This window comes from Hirundo rustica, chromosome 6, assembly GCF_015227805.2.
Source record: "Hirundo rustica isolate bHirRus1 chromosome 6, bHirRus1.pri.v3, whole genome shotgun sequence".
Taxonomy (NCBI): domain Eukaryota; kingdom Metazoa; phylum Chordata; class Aves; order Passeriformes; family Hirundinidae; genus Hirundo; species Hirundo rustica.
In genome coordinates this window covers 50,699,516-50,724,901 of record NC_053455.1, presented here as the reverse complement: position 1 = coordinate 50,724,901, position 25,386 = coordinate 50,699,516, and the positions used below count along the sequence as shown (strand labels likewise).

General features: G+C 35.8%; 1 protein-coding gene across 6 annotated transcripts in view; it reads right to left on the bottom strand.

The window, feature by feature from the left end:
* The window catches only part of SOX6 (SRY-box transcription factor 6), a 363,778-nt gene that overhangs the window by 196,008 nt on the left and 142,384 nt on the right, over nucleotides 1-25,386 (bottom strand). For all 6 annotated transcript variants that reach the window (XM_058421042.1, XM_058421046.1, XM_058421045.1 and 3 more), the window contains one exon: nucleotides 17,331-17,541. In XM_058421042.1, coding sequence (XP_058277025.1) covers nucleotides 17,331-17,541 — 211 coding nt within the window. The remainder of the gene's footprint in view (nucleotides 1-17,330; nucleotides 17,542-25,386) is intronic.

Sequence of the window (25,386 nt, the reverse complement as noted above, 5' to 3'; positions counted from 1 at the left end):
GTTAGCTCTTAAGGGTTTTTCAGCTCATGTCTTAGCATAGTCCTATTTTTTTCTGAAACAGGGCAGTTGTTGGAATTGGTTATAGTGAAGAACAGTAAACATATAAAAATTCCTAACTCATGAGAAAGGCCTGAGTATTTTTAGTTAGAAGTTTGAAAAGAACAAATTCTGTTCAGTCTCTATTTTTCTACTAGTAGCTTCAAACAAATCCTATCAGCTAAATAGCAGCAAAGTTCATACAAAACCAAATTACACCACAATTATGTACAGAGAGAGAGGACAAAGGGTTAACATAACCCATTTTGTTCTGTGCCTAATGTCATTTTCAAATAGGATGATTTTGGGTGCCTTTTATTTTGTTTAGGGAATATAAGGGGAAAAATTACAGTCCCAAATCCAGGTCACATTCTAAAATACTGGCTTCAGCTCAGTTCACTTGAAATTAAAATATCTCCTTGATGAAAATGCAAAAACTGTTGAAGTGAAAAATCACAACCACCCCCCAAAACAGCTTTTTCACCTATTCACTTTCTTTTTTATTTTCCTTTTATTACCATTATCTTTCCCTCTCCTTTTCTCTTTTTCTGTTCTTTTTTTCCTTTCCTTTCTGGCAGCGTATCAGGAAACATGCAGTGGAATAATATCCCACATTCTCTTCCCAGAGTAAGAGACACATGCATCTCAAAGGATGCAAGCATACAATGCTACCTTGGTACCCTAAAATGTAATATCCAACTGGTGTTCCATCTGTCAGCTGCAAGACAGCAACAGGTAACCAGAGGTAATACTTCTTTACTCATACTAAGTTGACTTCACTCAGGAGTTGCGTAACTTTTCTTTTAAAGAAAAGAATCAAGAAATGGCAGGCAAACCTAGTGACTTGTTCAGGTTAGAATTATACTTTTGTGACTTGTAGAAGGGTGCATGTTCATATTTTAATAATAATGGGAATCCTTGACAGTAAGAGATATAAAAGAGCTACAAAAGAGACCCAAGTACAGATGACAAATTCGAAACTGGTGAATGCCAAAGGCCACAACTGTTGCTGACTTGTGAACAGTGCAATTACAAATGAAATTTCTACTAAAATCTCTAAGCTATTTTTTGATTTATCAGGTTCTGCTATAATAGTCACATGATTTTAGATACCATGGTATGTTACAGAGGAAAACTAAAGGCCTTCTATTCTTTAAACATATTTTATAACTCCATTATGGCCTAATTTTAAGTGAACCATAGTAGTATGAACTGATATCGTTTGCATCTAAGAAATTTCTAATGTGTTTTCACCCTCTTAACAAAGATAGTCCACAATTTGCATTCTTTCATCTGTTTCAAATGTCACTATAATCTATTTGCTACATTTATTTGGCATTGCCTACACATATTCCAATTATTTGGAAATACCAACACATTTTTACCAATTTCTCCTAACCGCTTCTCAAATGAAAACCAATAATCAAATAGGTAAAATAATTTTACATGATGACAGTAAAAGTATAATGTGTATTATATTCTAATGTCCTGATGACTGACTCCTTCAGTAAGAAAAATGCTGAGAAATTTTAATTTCTCACACATATACATTTGTATTTCTAATAACAGCAAATCTAGTAATGATTTTGAGCTTCCCTTGAAGAAGGAAAAGGATTCATACAAGAAGGTTTAGACGTCTAATCAAGATAAAAATTTTGGATATTTTTCATCACATAAAATTATTCTCCCCTATTTTAAGACAGTCTTGATTCTAAGTAAGAATCTCCAACAGAACTGACCTAATATCATTATGTAGTGAGGAAAATGTTTTTGTTTACATTCATATAAAAAGGAAAGAAAAGCACTTTGCTTATTAATATCTACTAAATTGTTTAAGAGGATTTTTAAGATACAAGTTAAAAGAATTTCATAATTTCAATTTCTCCTTTTCATTTAATAGTAGACATTCATTAGGACCCACACACTGTAATAAATTATAATAATTTCAAACAAGAATTAAATTACTAGGTACCTAGTGAAAGAGCCATTTTTTCTTAGGTACCCTGTAATCTAACTGTCAGATTTAAAATCTATTCCCAATCAACTCTTCACAACATTCACATTTATTCATCTATGCTAAATTAATAAAAGGTGTGAATAATACTGACAAAATTGATCATTATTGTTCATGTAGATTTAGAAAATTATAAGGCAATCTAAAATATAAAAGAAATTGAGGGAAACTATTACAGTTCTTATAAATAAATTCATCCTTTGCTGTCCTTTTTAAATCAGGAAAAATCTTCAACAAGAATTTATTGAGATTGACTAGCAAAACTATTTAATAAATTGCACATTTCAGAACAGAGTTACATTTTTATTTCAAAAACTATTAAAAGTTGATGATGACTCTAATGCAACATGAGAGTTCACCCAAATACCTTAAAAAGTAATGCTGAAATACCAAAAAAAGCTACCCAATGTCAGACTGAATGCAAATTTTTTGTAGTTTGAACCTTGAGTATGTCAAACACCTTTCACGAGGTCCTGAGTGAGCTCAGGTACCAGGGAAGTAAATGGGAATTGGAGACATCCAGAACCCCTTGGAATCCAGATCTGACCAGCTCTGTAAAACACGCTGAGCATCCCTCTCCTTTATCTTGTGAACAGACATACAAGGAGACAGCATTCTCCATGGAAATAAAGCTGTTACACAACCATCTCTCCTTACACACAGACTTCTCAGCACCCAGTAGTACGCGCTAGATGCTATTCCTGCTCTGGTAAAACCAGAGACAATGTCTGTAGCAGGCTCTCCCTGTCCTTTGCACATTTGCAGTAATTCCTGCCATCTAACCTCAGTGACCCTCTCCCCCCTGACGGGGATCCCTGCAGATAAAGTAAAGCATGTCAACATCTGTTCCCATTCACACTGATTTTAATTTACAAAAAGAGCTTTGCTATTTTCAGAACAGGCTCCAGAGCACAATGACAGATTTAAGGCCTTTAATGGGGTTGCGTTTTGAGTGTGTCAGCGTTTCAGGCTCACCAGGACTCAATTCTAAGGGGCTGCACCAAAGGAAGCTGCGGGGGTTTACGGAGCCACAGAAAGGGTGTTCTCCTCACCACCGTGCTATTTACCTATAAACCAGCCGGCAAAGTTTTATGTCCTTAACAAACCCCTGCATTTGCTGCTTTGAGCAGAAATCGGAGATCCAGAGCACCAGGGATACAATTCCTTCCCTCCCCATTTTCGCTTTGAGTATTCCTTCTGCCACCATACACCTTTCTGAAACCCAGCATATATTACTGGGGGGATGTTTTCCAAACTGCTTTCTCATGACAAACCTCTGTTCTTAACAACTTCTGAACCCACTGTTTTTTGTGAAAGCATAGCCAGGAGAAAACGCTGTGTGGATTTCGGGTTTGGTGGATTTTTTAAAAAAAAAAACACAGTCCTTGGTCTCTCCTGCTCTATTGCAAATACTGCAATAAGTGTAATTTTTCCATTTTTTAACTGGACATTATTGATTACCCTCATAAATCCAGAGTACTTATTCATCCCACTACAAAGTTGCAGAGTGTGAGGATCACAGTGGTACAAAAACGATTCACAGTGTTTCAGGGAATTTATGGTGACTCAAAAGAGGGTGCTTTTTTTCCCATCTCCTCAACAGGGTTTAGAGGGTTTTTTTAAAAGATATACAATATGAAGAACAACTTGGAGAAACAATGCACAAGTTGTGTTGTAATCACAGAACAGCTAAGACGTGAGCAGCTGAGCAGAGGGAAGATGGGCAGTGGAATGCCGTACAGTAATCAGCACTGTTGACTAATCAGAATTTGAGACACTAGAAGGTAATAAGGGTATTATAAAGAATGGCTTATTGAAAGAGCAGCTGTTTATGTGTAGCTCACTGTTTAAATGAATTCCACTAGATTGCCATGGTATGTTTTGGCTAAAAAAAAAGTTTTACTCGAAAAAGAAAAAAAAAAAAGAAGAGATACATCGGGAAGGGCAAGCACAAGGGAGTAAACATCTGGGTATCATGACCACAACTACATAAATAGAAGCAGTTCTCTAGGTACTGGGGACCTCTAAAAAAATGACATAAATTCAGTGGCCCTGGAAGTTACAAAAGAATATTCATTACTTAGGCAAAGCTTAAATGTCATCTTTGTTAGCCTCAACCACTGAGCGTTGTTGCCATGGGCACAAGAGCTGAGGTGGTTATGGAGGGTAACAGACAAAGAGGAAAAAACCAATGGAAAGTATAACTAAAACCAACTACAGAGGCATTTTAAGACATTTGCATTTGCACCAGCAGCCAATAAACATAATAAATAAATTCAACCTCATTTGCCAAAAAAAAAAAAAAAAGCCAATTTTATTATCCCTTCCCATAAACGTATAATAAAATACTGCTATGATCTCAACTAGGGAAAACTAATTAAATAATGTAAAAAGACCAAAAATAGAAACAATATTCAAAATCACACAGGTGAATGCAACAACTCACCATAATGCTCTGACAATAATCATGTTCAAGTTTATGTGCCATAGGGTTGTTCAACAGTATTTTGTTTGCTTGTTTTCAGAAACCAATTTAGAGCTTTGGTTTCAAAGTATCTTTGAAGAATTGGGAGCAGGAAGGGGACCACCTAATTGTAGTGGAAATTTATCATAATCCATTATTTAAAATATTCTACTTTGGACAGCAAGGGCTTGGTAATATTTAAAAGCAGTCAGCAGGAAGTGGAAACTCTGGTATCTTTTGTAACAGTTCGCATGTCAGACTGGCAAAGTGCCCACAGTGTACGGCAGAAAAATCTATTTAATGTCTGCCCCACAAGGCGACATGAGGTTTGATTGGCAGAAAGCAGAGAGTGGCTTTTGATCATGTGTCCTAACAAGCAGTTCCAGCTCCTGTCTCTTCGGCTGAGCGGCTCCACATTACCTATTCAAACAGAAGTGACAGGCCACTGCACTACTCTTTGGCTCTAGTCTCACGCAGTGGGAGCTATGCTGGAGACAGAGCCACTGATTAAATATATCACTTTTTCAAGACAAGCAGGTTGTCTGAATCAAAGTTGGACAGAATAGACTCAACATTATTAAAAGAGGATATAAAACTGGAGTTGAGTGATGTTAGGCCAGTGTGTACAGCCTCAGGGATTCACAGACTGACAAGGGGAATAAGGAACAGCAGAACTCATAAAGCAGGGTCAGAAATTAGCTGTGACACCTTGGCCATTTTCCCATCACTTCAGGGCCACTGTGTTTCAAATCCTGTATTCTCTTTTTGTCCTTTTTTTAATGATTTTCTGTGAGGAAAGAAGGAAGAGGGGGTGTAAAAATCGTTAACTAGCAAAAGTTGCAAATTGCAGTTTTACAATTAGATATAAAGCATTAGCTACATTTTGCCACCTAATATACAGTGTTTTCCAATTAGATTGTGGCTTTTTTCCTTGTATTCTCATCAGCCAAATTATTATTGTCATCAAATAATTTGTTGATGCAGCACTGGCTACCCTTGCTCTAAGGAACAACCGAAAGCTGGGGAAAATGACTGAATAGAGATGCTTATTACATTGCCTTGTTAGTTCATTAACAAATTGGTTTGATTTTTGAGGTCACATGTCTGGCCACTGTCTGTTGTGTTACCTGATATACAGACACAAAAGGGCAACAGACATGATTCTTTGTCTACTTATTATATCACAGATCAGATACACTGAAACCCAGTGGAACCAATGCCCCAACTAAATTTTTAATTACAAGTATAACTGCAAATGTAATAAAACCTATTAACAAAGCTGTGACAACACCATTTAAACCAGCTAAAAATACAAACAGTCCACAGAGGGAACAGAGTCTGAGGCAAAAGAAGCTTATTTTACTTAGTGATGCATGTGCGTGCCAGACCTGTAAAATTATTTCTGGGTTATTCAAAGCTCTGTGAAAAAATCTTTCAATTATGATACAAAATCTTGACAGATTATTTCCAGAACTACTCCTGCAAAATTCTATAGAAATTAATGGAGTCACCTCAGGAATAAACTTGATTCAATATTTATTTTTCACTACAGCAAGTTCTTCTGACATTTTAACAAACCTCTGCCCAATGTGTTAGTTTTTGTTTTATTGTAAATATTTAAAAGTAATCTGCTTGTTACATATTTAAGATATGATAAGGACTGCTAAGACCTACACTGAGAAGCAGAGCTGTTTTAAATATTGAATATGCAGGTAAATTTTAAGAAAGAGCCGAATCCTGTCCTCATGCATATCCTGTAACACACACAGCATAGATGCAAATGCAAACAGAATTCATTCTTAAGGTGGTGTTAGACTAAGAAATTCAGTACAGAGCCCTTAATGTTTTTGGTGTCTCTGCAGGGTCTCTGAGCTGTAGTGTTCAGGCTTCTTCCAGAAGGGTGAAAGAGTCTGCTTGCTTCAACATTTTCAAACAAATAAAAGACAGAAGAGTATTCAAGATGGGGTTTTTTAGGTTCAGTGAAGATCATGATTTACTATAGAGGGTGATGTCACATCAACTTCTTTAAGAAATGTGAGCAGGCAGCAGTGCATTATAGCTTCATGTCAAAATATGGCAAATGGTTATGTAAAGCATTAAGTAAAGCAGTTAACAAAAAGGAAGATGAAAATAAACAGCCATTCATGCATAGGGCACTCTGCCCAGGAACTCTGGGCACCTATGTAAGTAAAACTAAAAATATATTATGATTAATAAAAGAAAACAGCTATTAGATACATTCCAAAATGCTAGACTGTAGAACAAGACGTTTTGGCACAGCTTTACTGACTGGCAGCCCATGCTAAAGAGAGACCCAAGATTGCAACAAAGTGAGTGCTGCTAGTCAGGACAGAGCAATGCTAACAGGAGCTCTCTGCAGATGTTTACACAGTACTTGCCCTCAAGACTATATTTAACAGACTATTGCACTTTTTTTTCAGGACTATCACAATCTGAACTTTAAAAAAACACCACCACTTCTTTATGTTACTAAAGCAGGACAGAAGAGGGTGGATTTTGACACATTAACAACTGCTTCATTTTGGAGATCAGCATGCCAATGAGCAAATAAGGAAGAAGCTTGGCTGCAAATAAGAATTAGGATTCCTCACAGTCCAAAATACACTTGTGAAGCACAGAAGTATGTGTTTCAGAACATTAAATTGTCTTTTTATTCTTGGTTTTCACTTTGTGCTCATCAGCTGTGCACAGGGAAGTCAGAGCACAGGCGCAGGGCTAAAAGTCAAATCATGCCAATGAGTAAGGCTCAGCCAGGGCTTGAGCAGAAGTTCAGCAAGTGACTTTATCATAATAAAGTTCCTCTTGGCTTTAAAAATACCGGCTCGGTCTTACAGTGCAGAAATAGTGGCCTTAAAATAAATCATGTTTTAGACCACACTTAGGGTGTTGTGCCCAGTTCTGAGCTCCCCAGTAGAAGAAAGACGTGGGACTGGAGAGAGTCCAGGAATGGGCCACAGGGCAACCAAGAGACTGGAGCGTCTCTCACAGGTGGAAGGGCTGGGGACACTGTGAGGGTTTAGGCTAAAAAAGAGCAGCTTCTAGGGGATGATATTTATATATCTGATGGCAGGAGTAAAGACAAATCCAGGCTCTTCTCAGTGGTGCCCTGTTACAGGCCCAGAGGCAAAAGAGAACAAAAGGGTAAACAGGAAATTCCCTTGAACCAAAAGAAAATCCTTGCTTGTCATAAGGATGAGCAAACACTGAACAAACTGTGGAGTCTAGAGCCTTGGAGATACTTAAAAATTGACGGGACATGGCTCTGAACAACCAGTTATAGGCGATCCTGCCCTGTGCAGAGAAGCAGTGCCTTCGCACCTCAGCCACTCCATGATTCCTTGATTCTGTGGGATCAAGAGCAAACCGAGTGCCGGGGAACACACACAGACTGTCATTGCAATAACCAGAGTAAGGCTCTTTCTTGGGTTGGCTGATACACTCAAAACAAAAAAGCTGCTTTTCATGAAGACATCCTAAATTTTATGATGCTGAATTGAGCAGCTCTTTGTAAAAAAGGGTAAAATCAAAAGCCAATTTCCTCCCTTACACTGTAAAATACTGTAGAATTCAAAGACATAGAAGATATTCAAGACTGTAGAAAGTGTTTTCTTTCCAAATTTTCTAAGCTCCAATTCTTCTTATTGCAAATTTTAAGCAAAATAAAATGGTTAAAAAAAAAAAAAAAAAAAAAAAAAAAAATTAAACAAAGTAATACTTTAAATAGAAAAAAAAAATACCTACTTATTTTTTCATCTATAATTCTTACTCATATTTAATAATACACAAAAGCAACACTGACATTGAATGGATTTAGGCACCCTGTTAAGAATATTTGTTTGAGGTTAATTAGCGTGGCTGAAGACTAATCTAAATAATTGTTTGTTGCTTCCACTGGAGGCAGGTTTACCTCACAAACTAAGTGGCATCTTGGAGTTTCAGACTGAAACACAGAGGTGAGAATAGCTACTCTCTCCACTGAATGGACAAGAAAGCCTGAGCATGCAGCTGCCTCATGCAGCCAGACAGCAAGAGCCCCTGTCCCTCCTGTGGCAACCAAATAAAGTTGTCAAATTTATTTTTAAATAATTATAAAGTATCTAAACCAAATACTGTATAGAAAAATAAGGAATACATCAGCATTTAAAATGTATATGCTGCTGAGCATTTTTACTGTCATTTCTTTAAGAAAAGCAGATCTAATTAGCTGTATCTCCAAAGTGTGTACATAGCATTTTTATTATGTATTATAACATTTTGCTTAGAGTTGACATTTTTATTCTGACAAGCACTGTCTGGAGAGCTCTCAATAAATAATACATTTACAATTTTCTGTAAATAAGCACTGGACACAAATCGTTATCCTTACTTACAGCTGCCCCACTCTAATAGTGCTTTTACAAGTAAGGTGACGATCCAGTCTAATGCAATACTTGCAGTGCTGGGAAGATATTTTCATTCATTACTCCAGTCACAAGCACTTAAAGCACTTTTAGGCCTGGTTGCAAAACAGCAGGAATGGCAAAGTAAGTAAGGCTAACTACAACTGAAGTCCATCACCAAAGAAATCTGAGGCCATTCACCCTCCAGAACTTGGAAAATACAGTGACATGCAAGATCAGACATGTTCAAACCCAGTTCTTTCCCTTGTATCCTTATATTTATTTACATTAGCAATTTTAGGAAGGGAAGTGTCACATCTAGTCCCTACTATTAACCTGACGACTAAAAAATGTATTTCGATTGCCATTTTAAAGCATGATCTGATCACAACTTTTGCATCACAGAACATCAGAAACCAATGAAGTTTGAATTTATTTTCCTGCTGCCAAAATCATGCAACTGAAGCAACTCTCCATATTTTCACAGCTATTTACTCATTTACGCTCTCTACCACAGAGCTCCTTGTCAGTTGTACCTATTTATACTGATCTTGCTTTTCTCATTGCACCTAGGAAAATGGTGACTTTTAAGAGATGCCTTTTAAATAATGTTTTCACCATACTAATAACATACAAATAGTGTAAAGATAGCAGATGTTTGACCATGTCCAAAAGGGAGACAGAAGTGTAGAGGAACATAATGCAGAAAATTATATAAGGTGGAAAGATTGGAACAAGTTTTCACACAATAAAAAATAAATTAAACTTTATCTAACACTGGAGAATGTCAAAATTGAGGGGTTACAGTAGGATTAAAGAAGAACTATTTGGTCCCTGAAGGAAAGACATTGGAAAACACATCTCTGGAGAGGAACTCACTGGAATGGTCAGTAGGTGATGGCAAAGAGAAGATTTCAGTCTTTTTCAGTATAATCTATCCTGTTCAGGGATAATGAGAACAAGGTCAAGGCACAATTGTTACAATGAAAAGGATTTTACTAATCTCACATATTCTAGGTTGAATAAAGATGTTTCTTCAGTGTGATATAAGAATCTCAAAATGGTGAAAGCAAATACCTGCTCAAAAATAAAGAATTTTCATGGCTAGAATGGATGTTCCAATCCTCAGAACTGAGTCCTGAATTTCAGACACTTCCCCTATCAGGATCAACTCTGTTTACAAGCAAAAGCAAAAGTTTTGCAGATGTGAACGGGTACAAAGCCTCAACAAGAGAACAATCTGCACCAGGAAACTGAACTTCCAGCAAAGTAGAAGCTCCATAAAATTCCATGATTCCTGCACCAAGGTAAATGTCTGAGAGTAACCAAAGTGTATTTTTTTCCTGACAGGTTCTCAAATGGCTACCATCAGGCTCACCATTTTCTTGCTGATGATCCTGTATAAGAACCAAGAGAGGACATGTAAACCTCTTAGCAAAGCAGATCGTCTAACTAACCTCTCAACCTACTCACTTGGATCTCGTTCTCCATGATGCCCATGTAAAAGTCTGTGCTATCCTCCTTTTGTGTGCCATGACTGAATTCCAGAACCAAGAAAACTGGATGGAAGTTTCCAAATGTAACACGAGACACATTGAAAAGTGCTGAAAAATTCCTATATTCACAGAGAACCTGTGAGTAATGATTAGATTCTCAAATGCTACAACACTAGGTAAGACTGTAATGTAGGCAGCCAGATAAATACAAAGATGAAGTGCAAAGATGACAATGTGTGCCAGTTTCTTAAATAGAAATTGTGAGATAGCATTTAACCACAAAATACAATTTTGAGAAATTTAAAGGATATAAGAAAGTGAATAGTCAAAATGCCTGAATTCACAGTCAGAATGATAAATAAAAATATGAGACAAAATAATAATGGCCAGGCACAGTATGGTTACACAGACTCTCTTTGCAAAAAGAAAGGAAAAAAAAAAAAAAAAAAAAAAAAAACACAACTCTAAATGTATGCTACATTCAAAATTTCATTAAATGAAAGTACATTAATGGAATGAAATTCTGACAGAAAAAATCAAATTCAACAGAGAGAAGGAAAATATGTTGCATCTTCTTTTAGCTGCCAGGAAAATAACCCTAGAAAATACTTCCCTTGTGGTAATGTTCAAAAAAAGGTCCAAAATTACTTTAACTTAACACATTAAGACATAGGAACTCACTGTAGACTTCAACAAATAAATCCTTAGAAATTTTACAATCTATAAAATGTCTAGAAATAGAAGAATTTTTCTTTTCTAAAACAACAGCATATAATGCAATGAAAAAGACTGACCAAAGTGATTTTACCAAGATAATTGGAATTGGGGGGAAAAAAAAAAAAAAAAAAAAAAAGAAAGAGAGAGAGAGAGAGAAATAAGAGAAATAATAAGTTCAATTTAATTTTATGGTAAGGAGGTAAATAATGGGAGAAAACAGCAATTTAGGAAAATGTGCTTCCTATCTCTACTTTAATTTGATCTGAGTCATCTATTTATTTTCTGGACATTTGAGCTTTTGCATTTTTATTTTAGGAGCAAGTCTGGAGTTTAGAAGAAAAATTCTCTTTCTTAGATGCCACTATATATGGCTTCCAACAAAAAGCAAATAAAAGATTATTAAATTAACTATATGCATATCTGATTCTGAATTTTCTTAGCAAAAGTGATTTTTAAGAAGAAAAGGGAAATATGATGAGGATGGTACTGAGTGGATATGGCAGGTTTTTTCATAGCTGATGAAAGGATTTGAAGGCGAGTTTCTCATATCCAAAGAGAAATACCAGTGACCATTTGCAAATTTCATGGGCAGCACAAAGAATAGAACACTAGTATAAGTCATTTTTATTGATCATTTTGGACAATCCTAATACCAAAACTCAGTAACATTTTTGAAGTCTTGAACAAAATATCTGTATCTACTAAAAAAAATTGAAAAAAAGAACAGGGGTCTGTAAACACCAAGTGTATTAGGACAGTCAGGGATCATGCCTCCATCAATGGAAAGTGCGGGTATCCAGCACACTACAGGACAGAGAACTTGAATTAAATCTCTGCAAAAATTCTGAAAAACATTTTAAAATATTCACTGACCACAAATTGTCAATAGCTCACTTCTAGGACTGGTACACCAAAGAAAACTGATATGTAAGTTCCTCAAAGGTTGTGCTTAAAACTCTTCTAAAAAACATGTATACATGTCTGAACTCTCTCTGTTCTCAGCAGGGGCTGGCTTAAAACAAAGAATACGAAATGGAAACTCTGAATCCATTTAATAAAATAGAATACACACAGATTCTTAAAAAATAACACAAAACAATCACAATTTTAAAAAAAAAAAGCCTAAAAAATAAAAAATTGCAACCAAAATTGTTTGTGAATGTCCACTTATAAAACACAATATGCAAAAGTTTACGTTTCTTTACTTTCCAGTGAAATTAGCAGGGAATCCATGGATTTATGTGTGCAATACCTCAATAATTTTCTATTACATTTCAATATAATTATTGGAATGATAGAAAGCTTTATGGGGGGCATATCAATCTATTTTAAGTTAATATATCAGGAAGTGTTCAGTTATTTTTAACTGAAGAATGAAGCTGGAGAAAAAAAATAACAAAACACAAAATCAGAAAAACCACCATTACTGAGTAATGCAGTAAGTTTTTCCCTACTCCATATAGATTTAATAATGTGAAATGTAAAAATGTGAACCCTTAATTTTTAATTTAGATATCCACCCATATATCCCCCCATAGAGAGGGAGTACAAACAGGTGCACATGACAGAGAATAAATGGAAATTTATGAATATACTTCTCTTTATGTAGATGTTCATTATTCCTCTGTGCATACATAGAAATCTTTGAATGTTCAACGCTGGTCTTCAAGGAGGAAACAAGAATGGGAAGCACTTCATAAAGAGCTTTTGCTAGAATTGTGGACCTAGCTTGGTTGAAAAATGATACTGTATACATTGCTCAGAATCAAGGTCAAAAGTGAATTAGGAATTCAGGCCCTGAGTAATGAGGGCTTAGCACTTAGCAGAAATGACGTGCCCAGTTTCCAGCTCAGAAGTGCCAGCTGACCTGCCAACCTAGCATTCCAGATATGAAAGGGGGAAATCTGCTCTCCTCGCTACAGACAAGATGAGTATTACTAATTATTGCTCCTCAAGGCTTATGATGAAGTACAGTAGGATAGTTGTCTGGAAGCCAATCCTTGGCATAGAATCCAGGCTGTAAATCTGTCTCACAAAAGTAACATAAGCAATATTCAAAAAGAAAAGTCTCTTACTTAAAGGGGATAGAAAAGGAGAGAAGGAGTTAGACCATACTGTCTAACATAAACTCTTCATTTTGAGCTATGGAGAACTTTAATACTTGATTGTACTGTAGGATACTTCCACAGAAAAATACCAGTAAAGCAATCCTTCAGCTCAAAGAATAACTAAGATGAATATACCAAAGTTATCCAAGAGGCCCTAGAGTCTAATGTTGTTGATTAAATTAGACACCTGTTCATTTCTGACCTCCTCTGTCTTATGAGAACACATGTCAGCAAAGTCTTTACATACTCAAATTAACTCTAAATATTTGTAGCATTCTTTTCTTTTTCCATTAGTATTTTCTCATCAGTTTTCTTATCCAAATCAGTACAAATTAAGACACGGGAGTGCCTTACTGTGCAAAAAAATGCAAATACTGGGCCACGAAGTCAAAAAATACGTTGTTTATCGTATAATGTTGATTATCTGTGTTCAGACTACAAATAAAGCTAAAAACAAACCTAAGGTATATTCCTGTGTGAGGCACCCGTGTTCCCACACCATACACAAGACATGACACTGGCTGAAGCACTATTATTAAAGAGAGATTAAAACAGCTGTACATTATGCTGAAGCACTCACTCTTCCCTTTACAAACAGACGGTCCTGGATTATAAGCAGCACTTGACCATTTAAATCACTACAACAACCAGATTTAACCAGCTGGGCCATATTCTCTTAGGCAATGCCTGTTGACCTCCTCAGTCACAGCTGCTCAGATGAAATTCTCATTAGACAACTTATTTTCAGGAGCCAAAGGACTCTGATTAAATATATCTGTTTAGACATGATAAAGTCTTCCAGTAGATGTTTCTTTTTCAATGTTATGAGCTACAACAGAGATCACAAGGAGTATATACAAGTATGACACCTAATATGTGAGTGTGTTAAAGTATTTGACCCCAGCAACCTGTATTTCTCAAATTCAAATTATATAGATGGACAGAAATGGATATGGATGGATATTTTTAAAGTTACTATGTAACAATATTAAGAGACTTTGTGCTGGCATGGGGGTTTGATCTGATGACTGGAATTCTTGAGTTCTTTACTCCACATTTAACTCCACAATTAACTTGACATATGACTGTGTGTTAGCCCAAATCCCACAGCAAAATCAGTGGTCAAGGAGGTCGCCCCTATAAATGAGACTAGCATGAAGTATTACACTCTTGTAAAAGAGATATGCAGGGCTTAAAGCCCCACACCACAGTATGCTGTAGAAACACGTGTCTTTTCTCCACTTCATTCATTAAACCAATTATATTGTTATCTCTATTTAAAAAAAAAAAAAAATCAGCAGTTATTTTTCAGTTTGGGTAAGCAATTTTGTGAGAGGGCAGGACTTAATATACAAAGAGCTCTTTAATTTCATTATCTGCATACCATTTTAAGAAAAGAACTACATAGAAACATATTTTAAAGGATAGATGTTAAAGAGCATCATGTATGGTAAGGTTGTGATCAGGCTATTAATTAGGTTGTTCAGAAGAAACTGTAAGATGGCAAATCAATTTCATAATCTCAGACCTCATTTCTCTGACTGCATAGAGCTAAAACAAAGTTCAATCTTAAAATAGTAATAAAATTTAAAACATTTTATTTTAATCAAGCTAGTACAGGGAATATTTCTTTTTAATTCAGAGAAACCTCTGAATACTGAATTGGGTATTCAAATCTGTTCTAAGAATTTTGATATTCCTGGCCTACACAGAAGTTTAGAAACACAGAACTTCCTAAGTGCAACATCCTGAAGAATTTCCAATCTTTCTATTAATAATTTTTCTGCATTAGTTTACATGGTACTAGTCAGATATTCATTAATTATTTTCTGTTAAACATAAGTAACTTCTTTTTCATGCAGAAAAAGGTGGATGAATGGGAAAGAACTGAATGCAGAACCATAAAATCATCACAGAGTGGCCTGGCTTGGAAGAGACCTTAAAGACCATCTAATTCCATCCCCACTCCTGTAGGCAGACACACTTTTTACCAGACCATGTTGCTCAGAGCTCCCTCCAACCTGACCTTAAACACTTCCAAGGAAGGGTGTCCGCAACTCCTCTGGGCAGCCTGTGCCAGTACCTCACCACCATCACAGCAAAGAATTGTCTCCAAATATCTAATCTAAACCAAACCTAAACACAAAGATACAGTCGAATACCTTTGAACTTACAGGCAGACTTTAGAATAGCTTGCCATTATAATGTGGTCCATAAAAGGCAAGATTATTTTATAGATCAAAAATGACCTTTATTTCACTGTTGATGAGAGCACATAGTGTGGAAGGCTCTGACTCAGAGAGAGGGATCTCTCTGCTCTGCTCTCTTAGATTAAATATAAATATAAATATAAATATAAATATAAATATAAATATAAATATAAATATAAATATAAATATAAATATAAATATAAATATAAATATAAATATAAATACTAATACAGGGGAAGTGCAGAAAATTCTTGAGAACTCAAAAAAATAAGCTATGAAATGCTTGAATCTCTACAGATAGGTACGATGTTTAAACTTTTTGATGTGCACTTTTATTAGCACACCATCCAGTACACTCCTGGAAAAGCCTTAGCTGTGGTGTCAATATAATCTACAGCAACTTGAGTACTCCCACAGCAAACTAGGAGCCAAGACCTTTGATTAGCATGGGGTGTCGAACGACTGCTACTGACTGGAGAAAACAACTTTGCCAAAGTAATATTTAAAATAGTTTTCCTAGCCTAACCACCAAATCTAAGAAAGCAATTTTTAAAAGTGATCTTTACAGCTGAAAACAGACAGATGGTAGTAAAGAATCTGGGACATTCTCTCTTTAGAGATGTTTCACCAGCTTCAGAAAGGACATCTATAGAACTCACTGGCATTTAACAATTATGCCAAGAAATTTGGAAGCCTACTTCCATCACTACATTATTTTATCCCATATTTAAACATATTATTCTATCAGCTTCAATTTTAATTGAAATCTACATTGCTACATGAGGCCAAGGGAGCTTAAAGTGCAGTGTTTGAAGTGCACTGTGACCGTACCATGAAATTGAGGAGTCAAAATATTTCTGAACTCATTCATATTTCAAGGAAAAAAAGATTCACGAAGTTCTACTGCCTTTTGGCTCTGCTACATTATAAATATTCTTCCTGGGTTATTTTTAATGCCACAAAACAGACTGGTAAAATATCTAAGAGAATCCACACAGATGACTCCACACCTGTTTTCTTATTTCAGAGCCTCCTGCTCTCACAACTTCCCTGATTCAAACTCATGTATGAGCTCACAGACTAAAAGATATTGTTGCAGAACCAAATGAGACTTCATTCTACTTACCAAGGGGGGAAATTTTAATGGTGGGCCCTGATTGTGCGCATGCATACACTAACAAACTCACTCTCCAATTCTCTTTGTTTCCTAACATAGCCAAAATCTTGGCAAAATTGATGAAAATATATAGACTGAATAAAAACTGGCTACATAAACTGCCTTAGCACTCAAGGATTTGTCCTCATTTTTATCTCTGTTTTAATACTTGTAACAATATCTGAGGAGACTGTTAAAAAAATATTTTTTCCTCTGTAATTCTAGCTATTTAGGTCAGAACAATATACTTTTACACTTAAAACTGTTTCCCATTCTCGTAGTTACAGATGCTGGGTTATTAAAGTGATGAAAGATGAGAATTTCTAAGGCAAAACAAACCAGCTCATGTTGTGTTCATTCTTAATGTTAAAAATAAACATTTGTCTTTTAAAAGAAAGTGAACAAATACAACTGAAAAATATCCCTCACAAGTCCACAGGCAGCTAAGAATTCTTACAAACCTTTCAAGCAGGAGTTGAGTTTTCACCAACATTCTTGCTTTGACTCACAACCAAGACAATTTAAAAAGTTTTTAAAAACTGGTATATTTGTCCAAAATCCCTAATGGATCTCAAACTACCATTGCCATGGAAACCTGTGAATAACTTTATCCTAGCCTTTGCCAGTTATGCAGTTTTATGGTCCTTGATACCCAACACATCCTTTATGCCATAAAAATCACAGGACTGGGGGGGTGGGGGAAATACATCAATCTTATCCAGAGCATACCTTCTTGCTCAGTTCTAGTCATTTCTTCTAGTTTCTTCTGCTTCAGTGTGTCCACCACATCTGCTAGGCTTCCCTTGCGGCGCTCCGGCGTTCCAAAATTAACACTGGTCATTAGCTCGCTGCGGTCACGGCCTCCTTCGTCGGGCTTGTTTGGTGAGGTAGAGGTATTTCGGAAGGAATACAGGGAACATAACTTATTACTCTCTGACTCCTGCAAAGAAATAAAACAATGTCAAAACATGGGCTCTTCTCTCATGGCAGAAGGATCTCAGGCAGGCAAAAGCTGAAAGCATTATTTTTTAGTTTGTAATACTAGCAAGCCTACATATCTCCTTCAGTTTATAAACTGAGCATTATGATTTGAAATTCTTCATTTCAGTGCTTTACATGGGCACTTTTGTCTTTAAGTCCAGTTCTCTCCATGTTTCTAACATTCATACTTCATGCCTGAGATAACCTTCATCAACAATTTCCCTCATCAGGAACAAGCAACAAGGAACAATTTTAACAATGAACATGTAAAACTTTTACAGTTTTCTGTAGTTCTTTAAATAGGGACAATATAGGAAGAAAATTATTCCTGGATAAATCCTCAGCTAATGGAAAACAGCATAACTTTACATCTAGAGATAATGTTAGGCCAACCATGACCAAGGAGGAAGGAATCTACTTCACTATTAAATAAGGTTAGTGGTAAGTGTGTATCCATGCACATTCCCTACCCTTTAAATTAAATTTAAATTTTCCTTAAAGAATGAAGGTTGCAATGCTTCTAATAAACAAAAGATCTTATTTTCAGGATAACATAGTCAAGAATGAGCAAGGAAATGAAGTTATGGCAAGACAAGTCATGTATGCCAATACACAGGTACCAAGTCCACATGTATCAGACTTTACATAGTCAAAAAACATGGATGTAAAAAGGGTTCATCTCTTATGTCAATTGATAAAGCTTATTTAAAGCTTTTTTTTTTTTTTTTTGAAGGCATCAAAAACACAATGAGCAGTGACAATTCTCCTCAATTTTTTGATATCACCCAACAGTGAAGCCCCTCCTGAACTTCTTTGGTTCAGACTCATCATTCTCCCAGTCATACTTCCAACATTCACTGCATCTCTGCTTTCACAATTTCAGCTGGAAAGAGAAGTAATTCTTGGATTTGTCCTTAAAAGCTCAACCACAAGAATTTATCACACATTTCCTTTTCCAAAATTACTCTTCTATTTTAATTTTTAATAATGTCAGGCTAGGAGTTTTAAACATTTTTAGAAGGAAAATACTGATTTTTTTTTTTTCTTTATGGTGTGCCCAGGAATGTTTGCATGTATATTAGATTCCATGAAATGTCCTTTTTTTCAATTGAAGAGCAATAATAGTAGCAATGCATTTAAAAATTAAGAAGCTCATTAATAGTCTTGTCAAAAAACTTTCTCACAATGCACACTGTTCCCCATAACAATAATATTCCTGCTACTTTATGAGCTGAAAATGTCCATCTTCAGAGCACTGAAGAAACTTGTGTTCTGAAGAAAGGCTAGAAAACATTAACCATCAGCAGCACCAAGAAACACAAATCTTTGCTTCAGTCTGGAACAGATTAGGAAGTAACTGTGCTATGTAACAGGAGGAGCAAGACGAGCAATGAGCAAGCTGGGTAACTGGGGGTGGGGACTGTGCACGAGGAGGTGGTGACACATCATCTTCAAGCACAGCAGTCTATGATCAGCACAGCACTGTTAGTGTCACTGGAGAAGGAGGCAGCATTTGCTGGGGATGTTGCAAATGTATTTATCCACTAAGACAGGAAATTAGAAGACACTATATCTCATCCCACTGGTAGCAGCCTCTCATCAACACAGTAGGAGTGACAGGGGTTTTGCAGGCACAATCAGAAAGAGAGATTACATGGAATAAAAGTTTTATCTTTGTATTTTCAGCAAATAAATATTTACAATTTTTTCACTCCATCAGTTTGTATTCACTGAAGAATCAAATATCACAGAGAACAATATCTTATACCAGGTACAGAGATGAACTTATTTAGCTGCCTTTAAAACGGAAAGCTTTCATATATTTAACTCTTTCTAACAAAAACTACTTTGTATTTTTCTTAAAACTTGGTCTTGCAATGGAGATGAAAAGAACATCTTTAACATTTTTCAGATGTAAAGCCTGAATTTCTATAATCCCTTTCCTCAATGAAGGTTTAATACTACATACTTTGGCTCTTTTGCCTTTGAGGACAGTACAAGAGCTACTTAGTAATTTTAAAGGTGTTTTTTCTCAAGAGAGCAGCATCCTCTTACAGCACATGAAGCACATCCATCAGGCTCAATGCAGAGGTTTTCATGCTCTCAGCAAGGAACACTAAATCTATTGTTTAGGCCGGAAACAAGAAGATAAGGCAAATCTGTGGAGTGAGTAGAAATAAGGGAATATTCTTCCTCCTGATAACCTCTTCTGTTCCTCGTCTGGATGCATACATGGTCCATAGTGAAAGACTCCCCTAGTCCTGCCTCGATCAGGCAGCACATTCACTCTTCTTTTTCTTTCCCGAAAGACTACAATATCCACAATGGAGATGAGACAAGCTTAAACTCCACACAAATGATGCAGATTTATGGAAGGGAGGCAGAATGACTTCCTTTGCAAGTATGAGGGTTTTGTCCAGTTAATAAACTATTTTATATTGCCAGTTTGGTGGATGATTAAAACATAGAAAAAAATAAAACAAAATGCATTTGTAACATTTCTGGTTCTCTTTAGGCCTACAGCAAGTAGTGTAGGTTTTATTAATGGCTAACTAGACAGATAAAAAATACAAGGGGGCAAGGGAAATTTCCCTGATATTTTTTTCTCTTGAAAGTTGGCTCAGCTGTATTTGAAGGGAAGTTTCTACTAAGCATTCTGCTTGTTGAAAATGAAGTAAATGTTACGGCAAATGTATGAAGGATTTTAATTTTTGTGATGGACCTTATGACCTTTTGCAGACCACTTGTCATGGCACGTCAGGCTTGTCCCAGCACCTCACCTACTACAAGAGCAAAACTGCAACTGCCACATACATCAGATGCAGACCTGGCTATCAAAAATTATTTTGCATTGACATTCATGAGCAGCACAGAGACCCTCATCAGGTATCCTCTGAAAAGTCTAGTGGATCATGTGTGTTATCTGAAACAGGAGGGATAGCACCTCTGCAAATTGTTTGTTGGTCCTCTCACTCTAATGCTTAAAGCACTTTCCCTAGAAAATCTAGAGTTCAGATGGAAAAGGACTACCATGCACCCTAAATTAAAACAAGCCCATGAATTCATGGTTAGGAAAGGAGAACCTGGTCCTTTTGAATGTGAACAAGGAACAATTCAATAAAGATACATCTCTTATCCTTAATTAGTTTTTTGAAGCCACATTTTACAGAATGAGGAATTCCCACTTTGATCTGAAGAGAGAAAAGAAAGGATGTTATTAAGGTTTTTTTTCATGTATTTTCCAGGATCACAGAAGAGGAAGTAAAGACAAGTGCCTAGGCAAGATCAACTCAAATGTTTTCAGTTTGCAAAATCTAAATGAGAAATCCATCAGCACTGATGAAAATTCTCTATGCAAGTCATCTTTTCCTGGCATCACTGATAAAAATAAGAAAATTAATAATAAAATATGACTGATATGAATATCCACTTAATGTATGTGGACACAATCTGGTGTCCAAATTAATCTAATAGTTCCATAATGCACTAGACAAGGGACACATCCCTGGATTCTCGAGTTTAAAATTCATGTATTTCTGTAAAAATGGTATTTTAAGTCTAAACTTGAAATTCTGTCTCCAACGGATGACATTTTCTTTTGAAAGGAATGTTTTCCAAGGTTTTCTCATTGATTTTAGTGGTTTCCAGGTGAGGAGGGGGAAAATACGGAAAATATAATCAGATAAATAGCAAATATTTAGTCTATAGATAAAAAATTTAACACAGGGCATGCTTCTTCAGAATCCCACCCCATTTTTTCTGGATTTATAAAGCTATCCTCTCACTTCCACAATAACTCTGGATAATTGTAGAACTGTTTATGCCTGTACCAGAATGCACAAGGGATTGCACAGGGATATGTGTCCACCACAATGGAAGCCTTTCCAGACTGGTCTCTAACAGTTGGCAAACCATAATATTTGAAGACAGCTTATTAAACAAAATAGAGTAAATCTGAATGCTTAAACAACATGTACAGTGATTTTGTATCTTAATCTTTCCTCTTTGCCTGTGTCAGATAAGAATGCTTGAAGTTGCAAAGGTATTTAGTTGCAGAGATGACTAAGCCAGAAAATCTTACTGCTCAACACCTGAAGAGAGAAACTGTCTTGAACCACTATTTCAGCTGCTTACTATTCAGCAGGGGCAAAATTTGGTCTATTTTTGAAGGGTTGGGTTTTCATATCAAGGTAAATAAATGGCATTTTTCCTGTCTACATTTTCTTGCCAGCCCATTAGCACAGACCAAATTTCATTACCAATCATTCAAACCATTAGTGATTAGTGTTTTGACAAAATTCTATTATTATAACAGGTTAAATACTTATATATAGACATTAAAACTTAGGGATTAAGTTCCAAAGTGTACAGAATTAAGAGAAATAAATAGATGAACAAAAGACAGAAAACCCAAAAGTAGCAAGGCATGGATACTAAAATACTATGGATAACTCATTCAGGGATAGATAGCCCCTGCATGAAATCATACTTCACTTTTACTTTTACTAAAACCTTCACCTTTCTCCTATGTCAGAAAACAATATGAAGAAGTTGGAAAACAATATGAAGAATTCCAACACATGGGAAAAGCTTTCCTAGGTCTATCCTTGCCTTTTTCATGTTAGAGGGACAGTATACTTTAACCAGCCTCAAATTTTCTTAGAATATATGTGGTCCAACAATAGTTTCCTTAGTCTTACCAGCTTCCAAGTTGCCTGGTGTAAAGAAGTGACCTGTTGGCCATTTCTTTTAGATTTGTTGTGAATGGCTCAAGTACAGCTTTGGTAATGGCAGAAACAATTCTGAATAGTTACAAAGAACGTGGTAATAATGAAGATGGGGTCTCCGTGACTACACACATGGTATTTTCTTCACATACCACAATAATTCCTTTAATTGTTACACTAAAATAACATGTAAAGATAGTTCAGTACGCCTCTTACTCTGAGAAAATTATTTTTTAGCAAGTACATTAACTAAATTTCACAAGTTGCATGGGTTATATTCTTCAAAAAGGCAGCTGAGGGTTTCTGTACAAAGAAAGGAAAATCCTTAGAGTTTCTTAGATATTTCTACTGAAAAGGGATTGTGCAAATAATAATCAATTTTCTTGTTAGTGCAAAAAATATTTTCTTGTGTATTAAGATTCTAACAGTTTGAGTAGTTCATTTTCCATCAGTCCTCCCACTGGTTTTAACAGGATAAATGAGGATAAATGAGTGATAAATTCACTGCTTAAAGTGACGAAAAGAAAGATATTGATAGCTGACCCAGTGTTTTCATACTGGGAAGCTAATATATATATAGCAATACCTGCAAGCTGAATCATAAGCCAACTTGGTCACCTTTTATGAAGCCTTTTCACTTCCAAAATAGAGCAAACAGATACAAAATTACCTTTCTAATGGTGAAAGATTACAGGCTAAAAAGAAAATTCAATATTCTTGCTCCTTCCTCCAAATAGCCAAAGTACAGAATATGGGGGGTTGTATCTGGGGATTGAGATGCAACATCTCAGTTTGGTGACACCACAATCATGAGTGGAGAGCTAGCTTGGGACAGATCTCTGTTTGGTATCCTCCTAAGGGTTAAGGACAGACCAATAGCCTGGTGAGCTGGATTCTCTTGTCAGGAGTCTTAAATGGGGGGAAGTGCACAGGGCTGCAGATTTTAATGGCAGTATTTATGTTTCACGTAGGGAGGATGGATCCTCTGCAGCTCTCTGAAGGTGAGAAAAGAGGAAACCTTGCAAAATGAAACTGAGGGCAGTATGAAATCAGGGTCACAGTGTTAGTTAGCAATTTAATAATAACTGTGATCAACTTTGATTGAAAGTTGACGACTGCAATCCCACTTAATAGCCAGAGAGAAAACTGTTTTCTGTAAGATTTCAACTGAAATCACAGGGTGAATGGCCAAGAAGTAGAAAGCAAATATTACTAACATAAAATGTGTTAGCTGAATTGTTTATTTCCATGTGGATGAGGCTTTTCTGTTATAAAGGGATATTTATCTGTCTCTGCATTGAATGGGACACATGTAAACACCCCAGGAAAGTTGGATATCCAGAGTGGTTTTGATTCCAAGTACTAGAGGCATGCTGGCACTTGGAACTAGTCTGGAGTTAACATATAATGAAAGCAAATGTTTACAAAATCATTTCCAATCACTACATTAAATATGGTTTCCCATTTTGAGGAATTTAATTAAATAGAATTAAAATAAATTTAAAAATCTAAGTGATCATTTCCAATTCTCATCTGATTAAGGAGAAAAAAAAACAAAAAAACCCTAAAAGTTTTATTAAGAAAGATTTATTTAAATCCAAGGCTTGAGAATGACTGCTATGAGCTATTGAGAGAACATAATTTGTTAAGTCTCAGCAAATTATGCTAGTGGGAGGGCAAATGGCAAGTAGTGGAATAAAGCTTCAAGTCTTTAACTCAGCATTTACTCTGATAAAACTTACATTGATTTCACTGCCAATGTATAGGCTGAATACAATCTGTAAAGGGCTTGTATTCCATTTTTACATACATATAAAAACCTCAAGAACAACACAACAGTAAGCTCTGAGTCAAGAAATAGTACACTAAATTGAGAATTATAAAAAGCAAAATTTCAAAAAGAAAATAATTTTAGCTCAAAGGTTTAAAAATGAGATGTCATAATATTTGGGCATATATAATCCAAGTTATGAAGATGCCACTGCAAAACCAGTAGCCTTTGGAAGGCAAGGGCAGGGACTTTTGTCTCATATAAAATATGACCACTTAATTGCAGCAATCCCTTCCTACTCAGGTATTGGAACAAACTGGGTAAACCAGCTTTGGGTACATAGATTTCAGACAGTTACCATTTTTCAGCTTTGTGATTCAAGCCCTTCTCTTTACAAATGAGCAGCAATTTGAAACACATTGACAGGCACTTTGCTCCTTTCCACAATACAGAATCACCTCAAAAAATTTAAATACAATGACAAACCACTTCTATACAGCAATCATCTCACCCGCAAATGATATGCATAGAGTAGTGTGCTTTTGTAAGAGTTAGATGCTAAGGATTTCTTTAATTATCCAAATACCATATGTCCTAACTCCTAGTGTTTACATTTGGTAATAAATCACAACAATGTTGAGATGTTATGCCCTGGAGTTTGGTTAAATGCTCTTATTAAGGAAAAAGCAATGGACAGCCATTTACAAAATGATTATTTAGACTTACATTTTCATCTAAACTGAAACCGAAGAAGCATTGTGATCAGTCCCAGCTGAACAGCACTGTTTACCTCTTGAGTAAATAAAGATACATATTTTGTGATGTATGTTTGTCAAAAGCTGCCAAATAAAACAAGGATTGTGTGGCTTGGATACTCCAGACCACTTTGTGTATATCCGACTTTCCCCTGTTAAGTCATCTTAATTGTCCAACTTATAAGTAGGTCTATTGTAAATATAAAAATAAAATTTGTCTTTATGTTTTTAGCAATATCGAATGCACATGCAAATCCTCCTCTGCATATTTACATCACATGCATTACATGTTTTATGTCCTCCTTTTAGCATTGGCAGAGGAATGCATGCAGGAAACCAGCCTGCTGCATAGAGTGCTTGTATTTCTTTAAGGTAAACACTGATGAAACATTTGGAAGATTGAAATAAAAACAAGAAATTTATGAGACATAAAGGTATCACATAAAAGTGCTGTGAATTACAATAACATTGGCTGAATCTCAGAACAGATAATCCTTATAAACATGCAGGAATGTTGTAAACTGTATATGAATGTCGGTGATACAGTACAT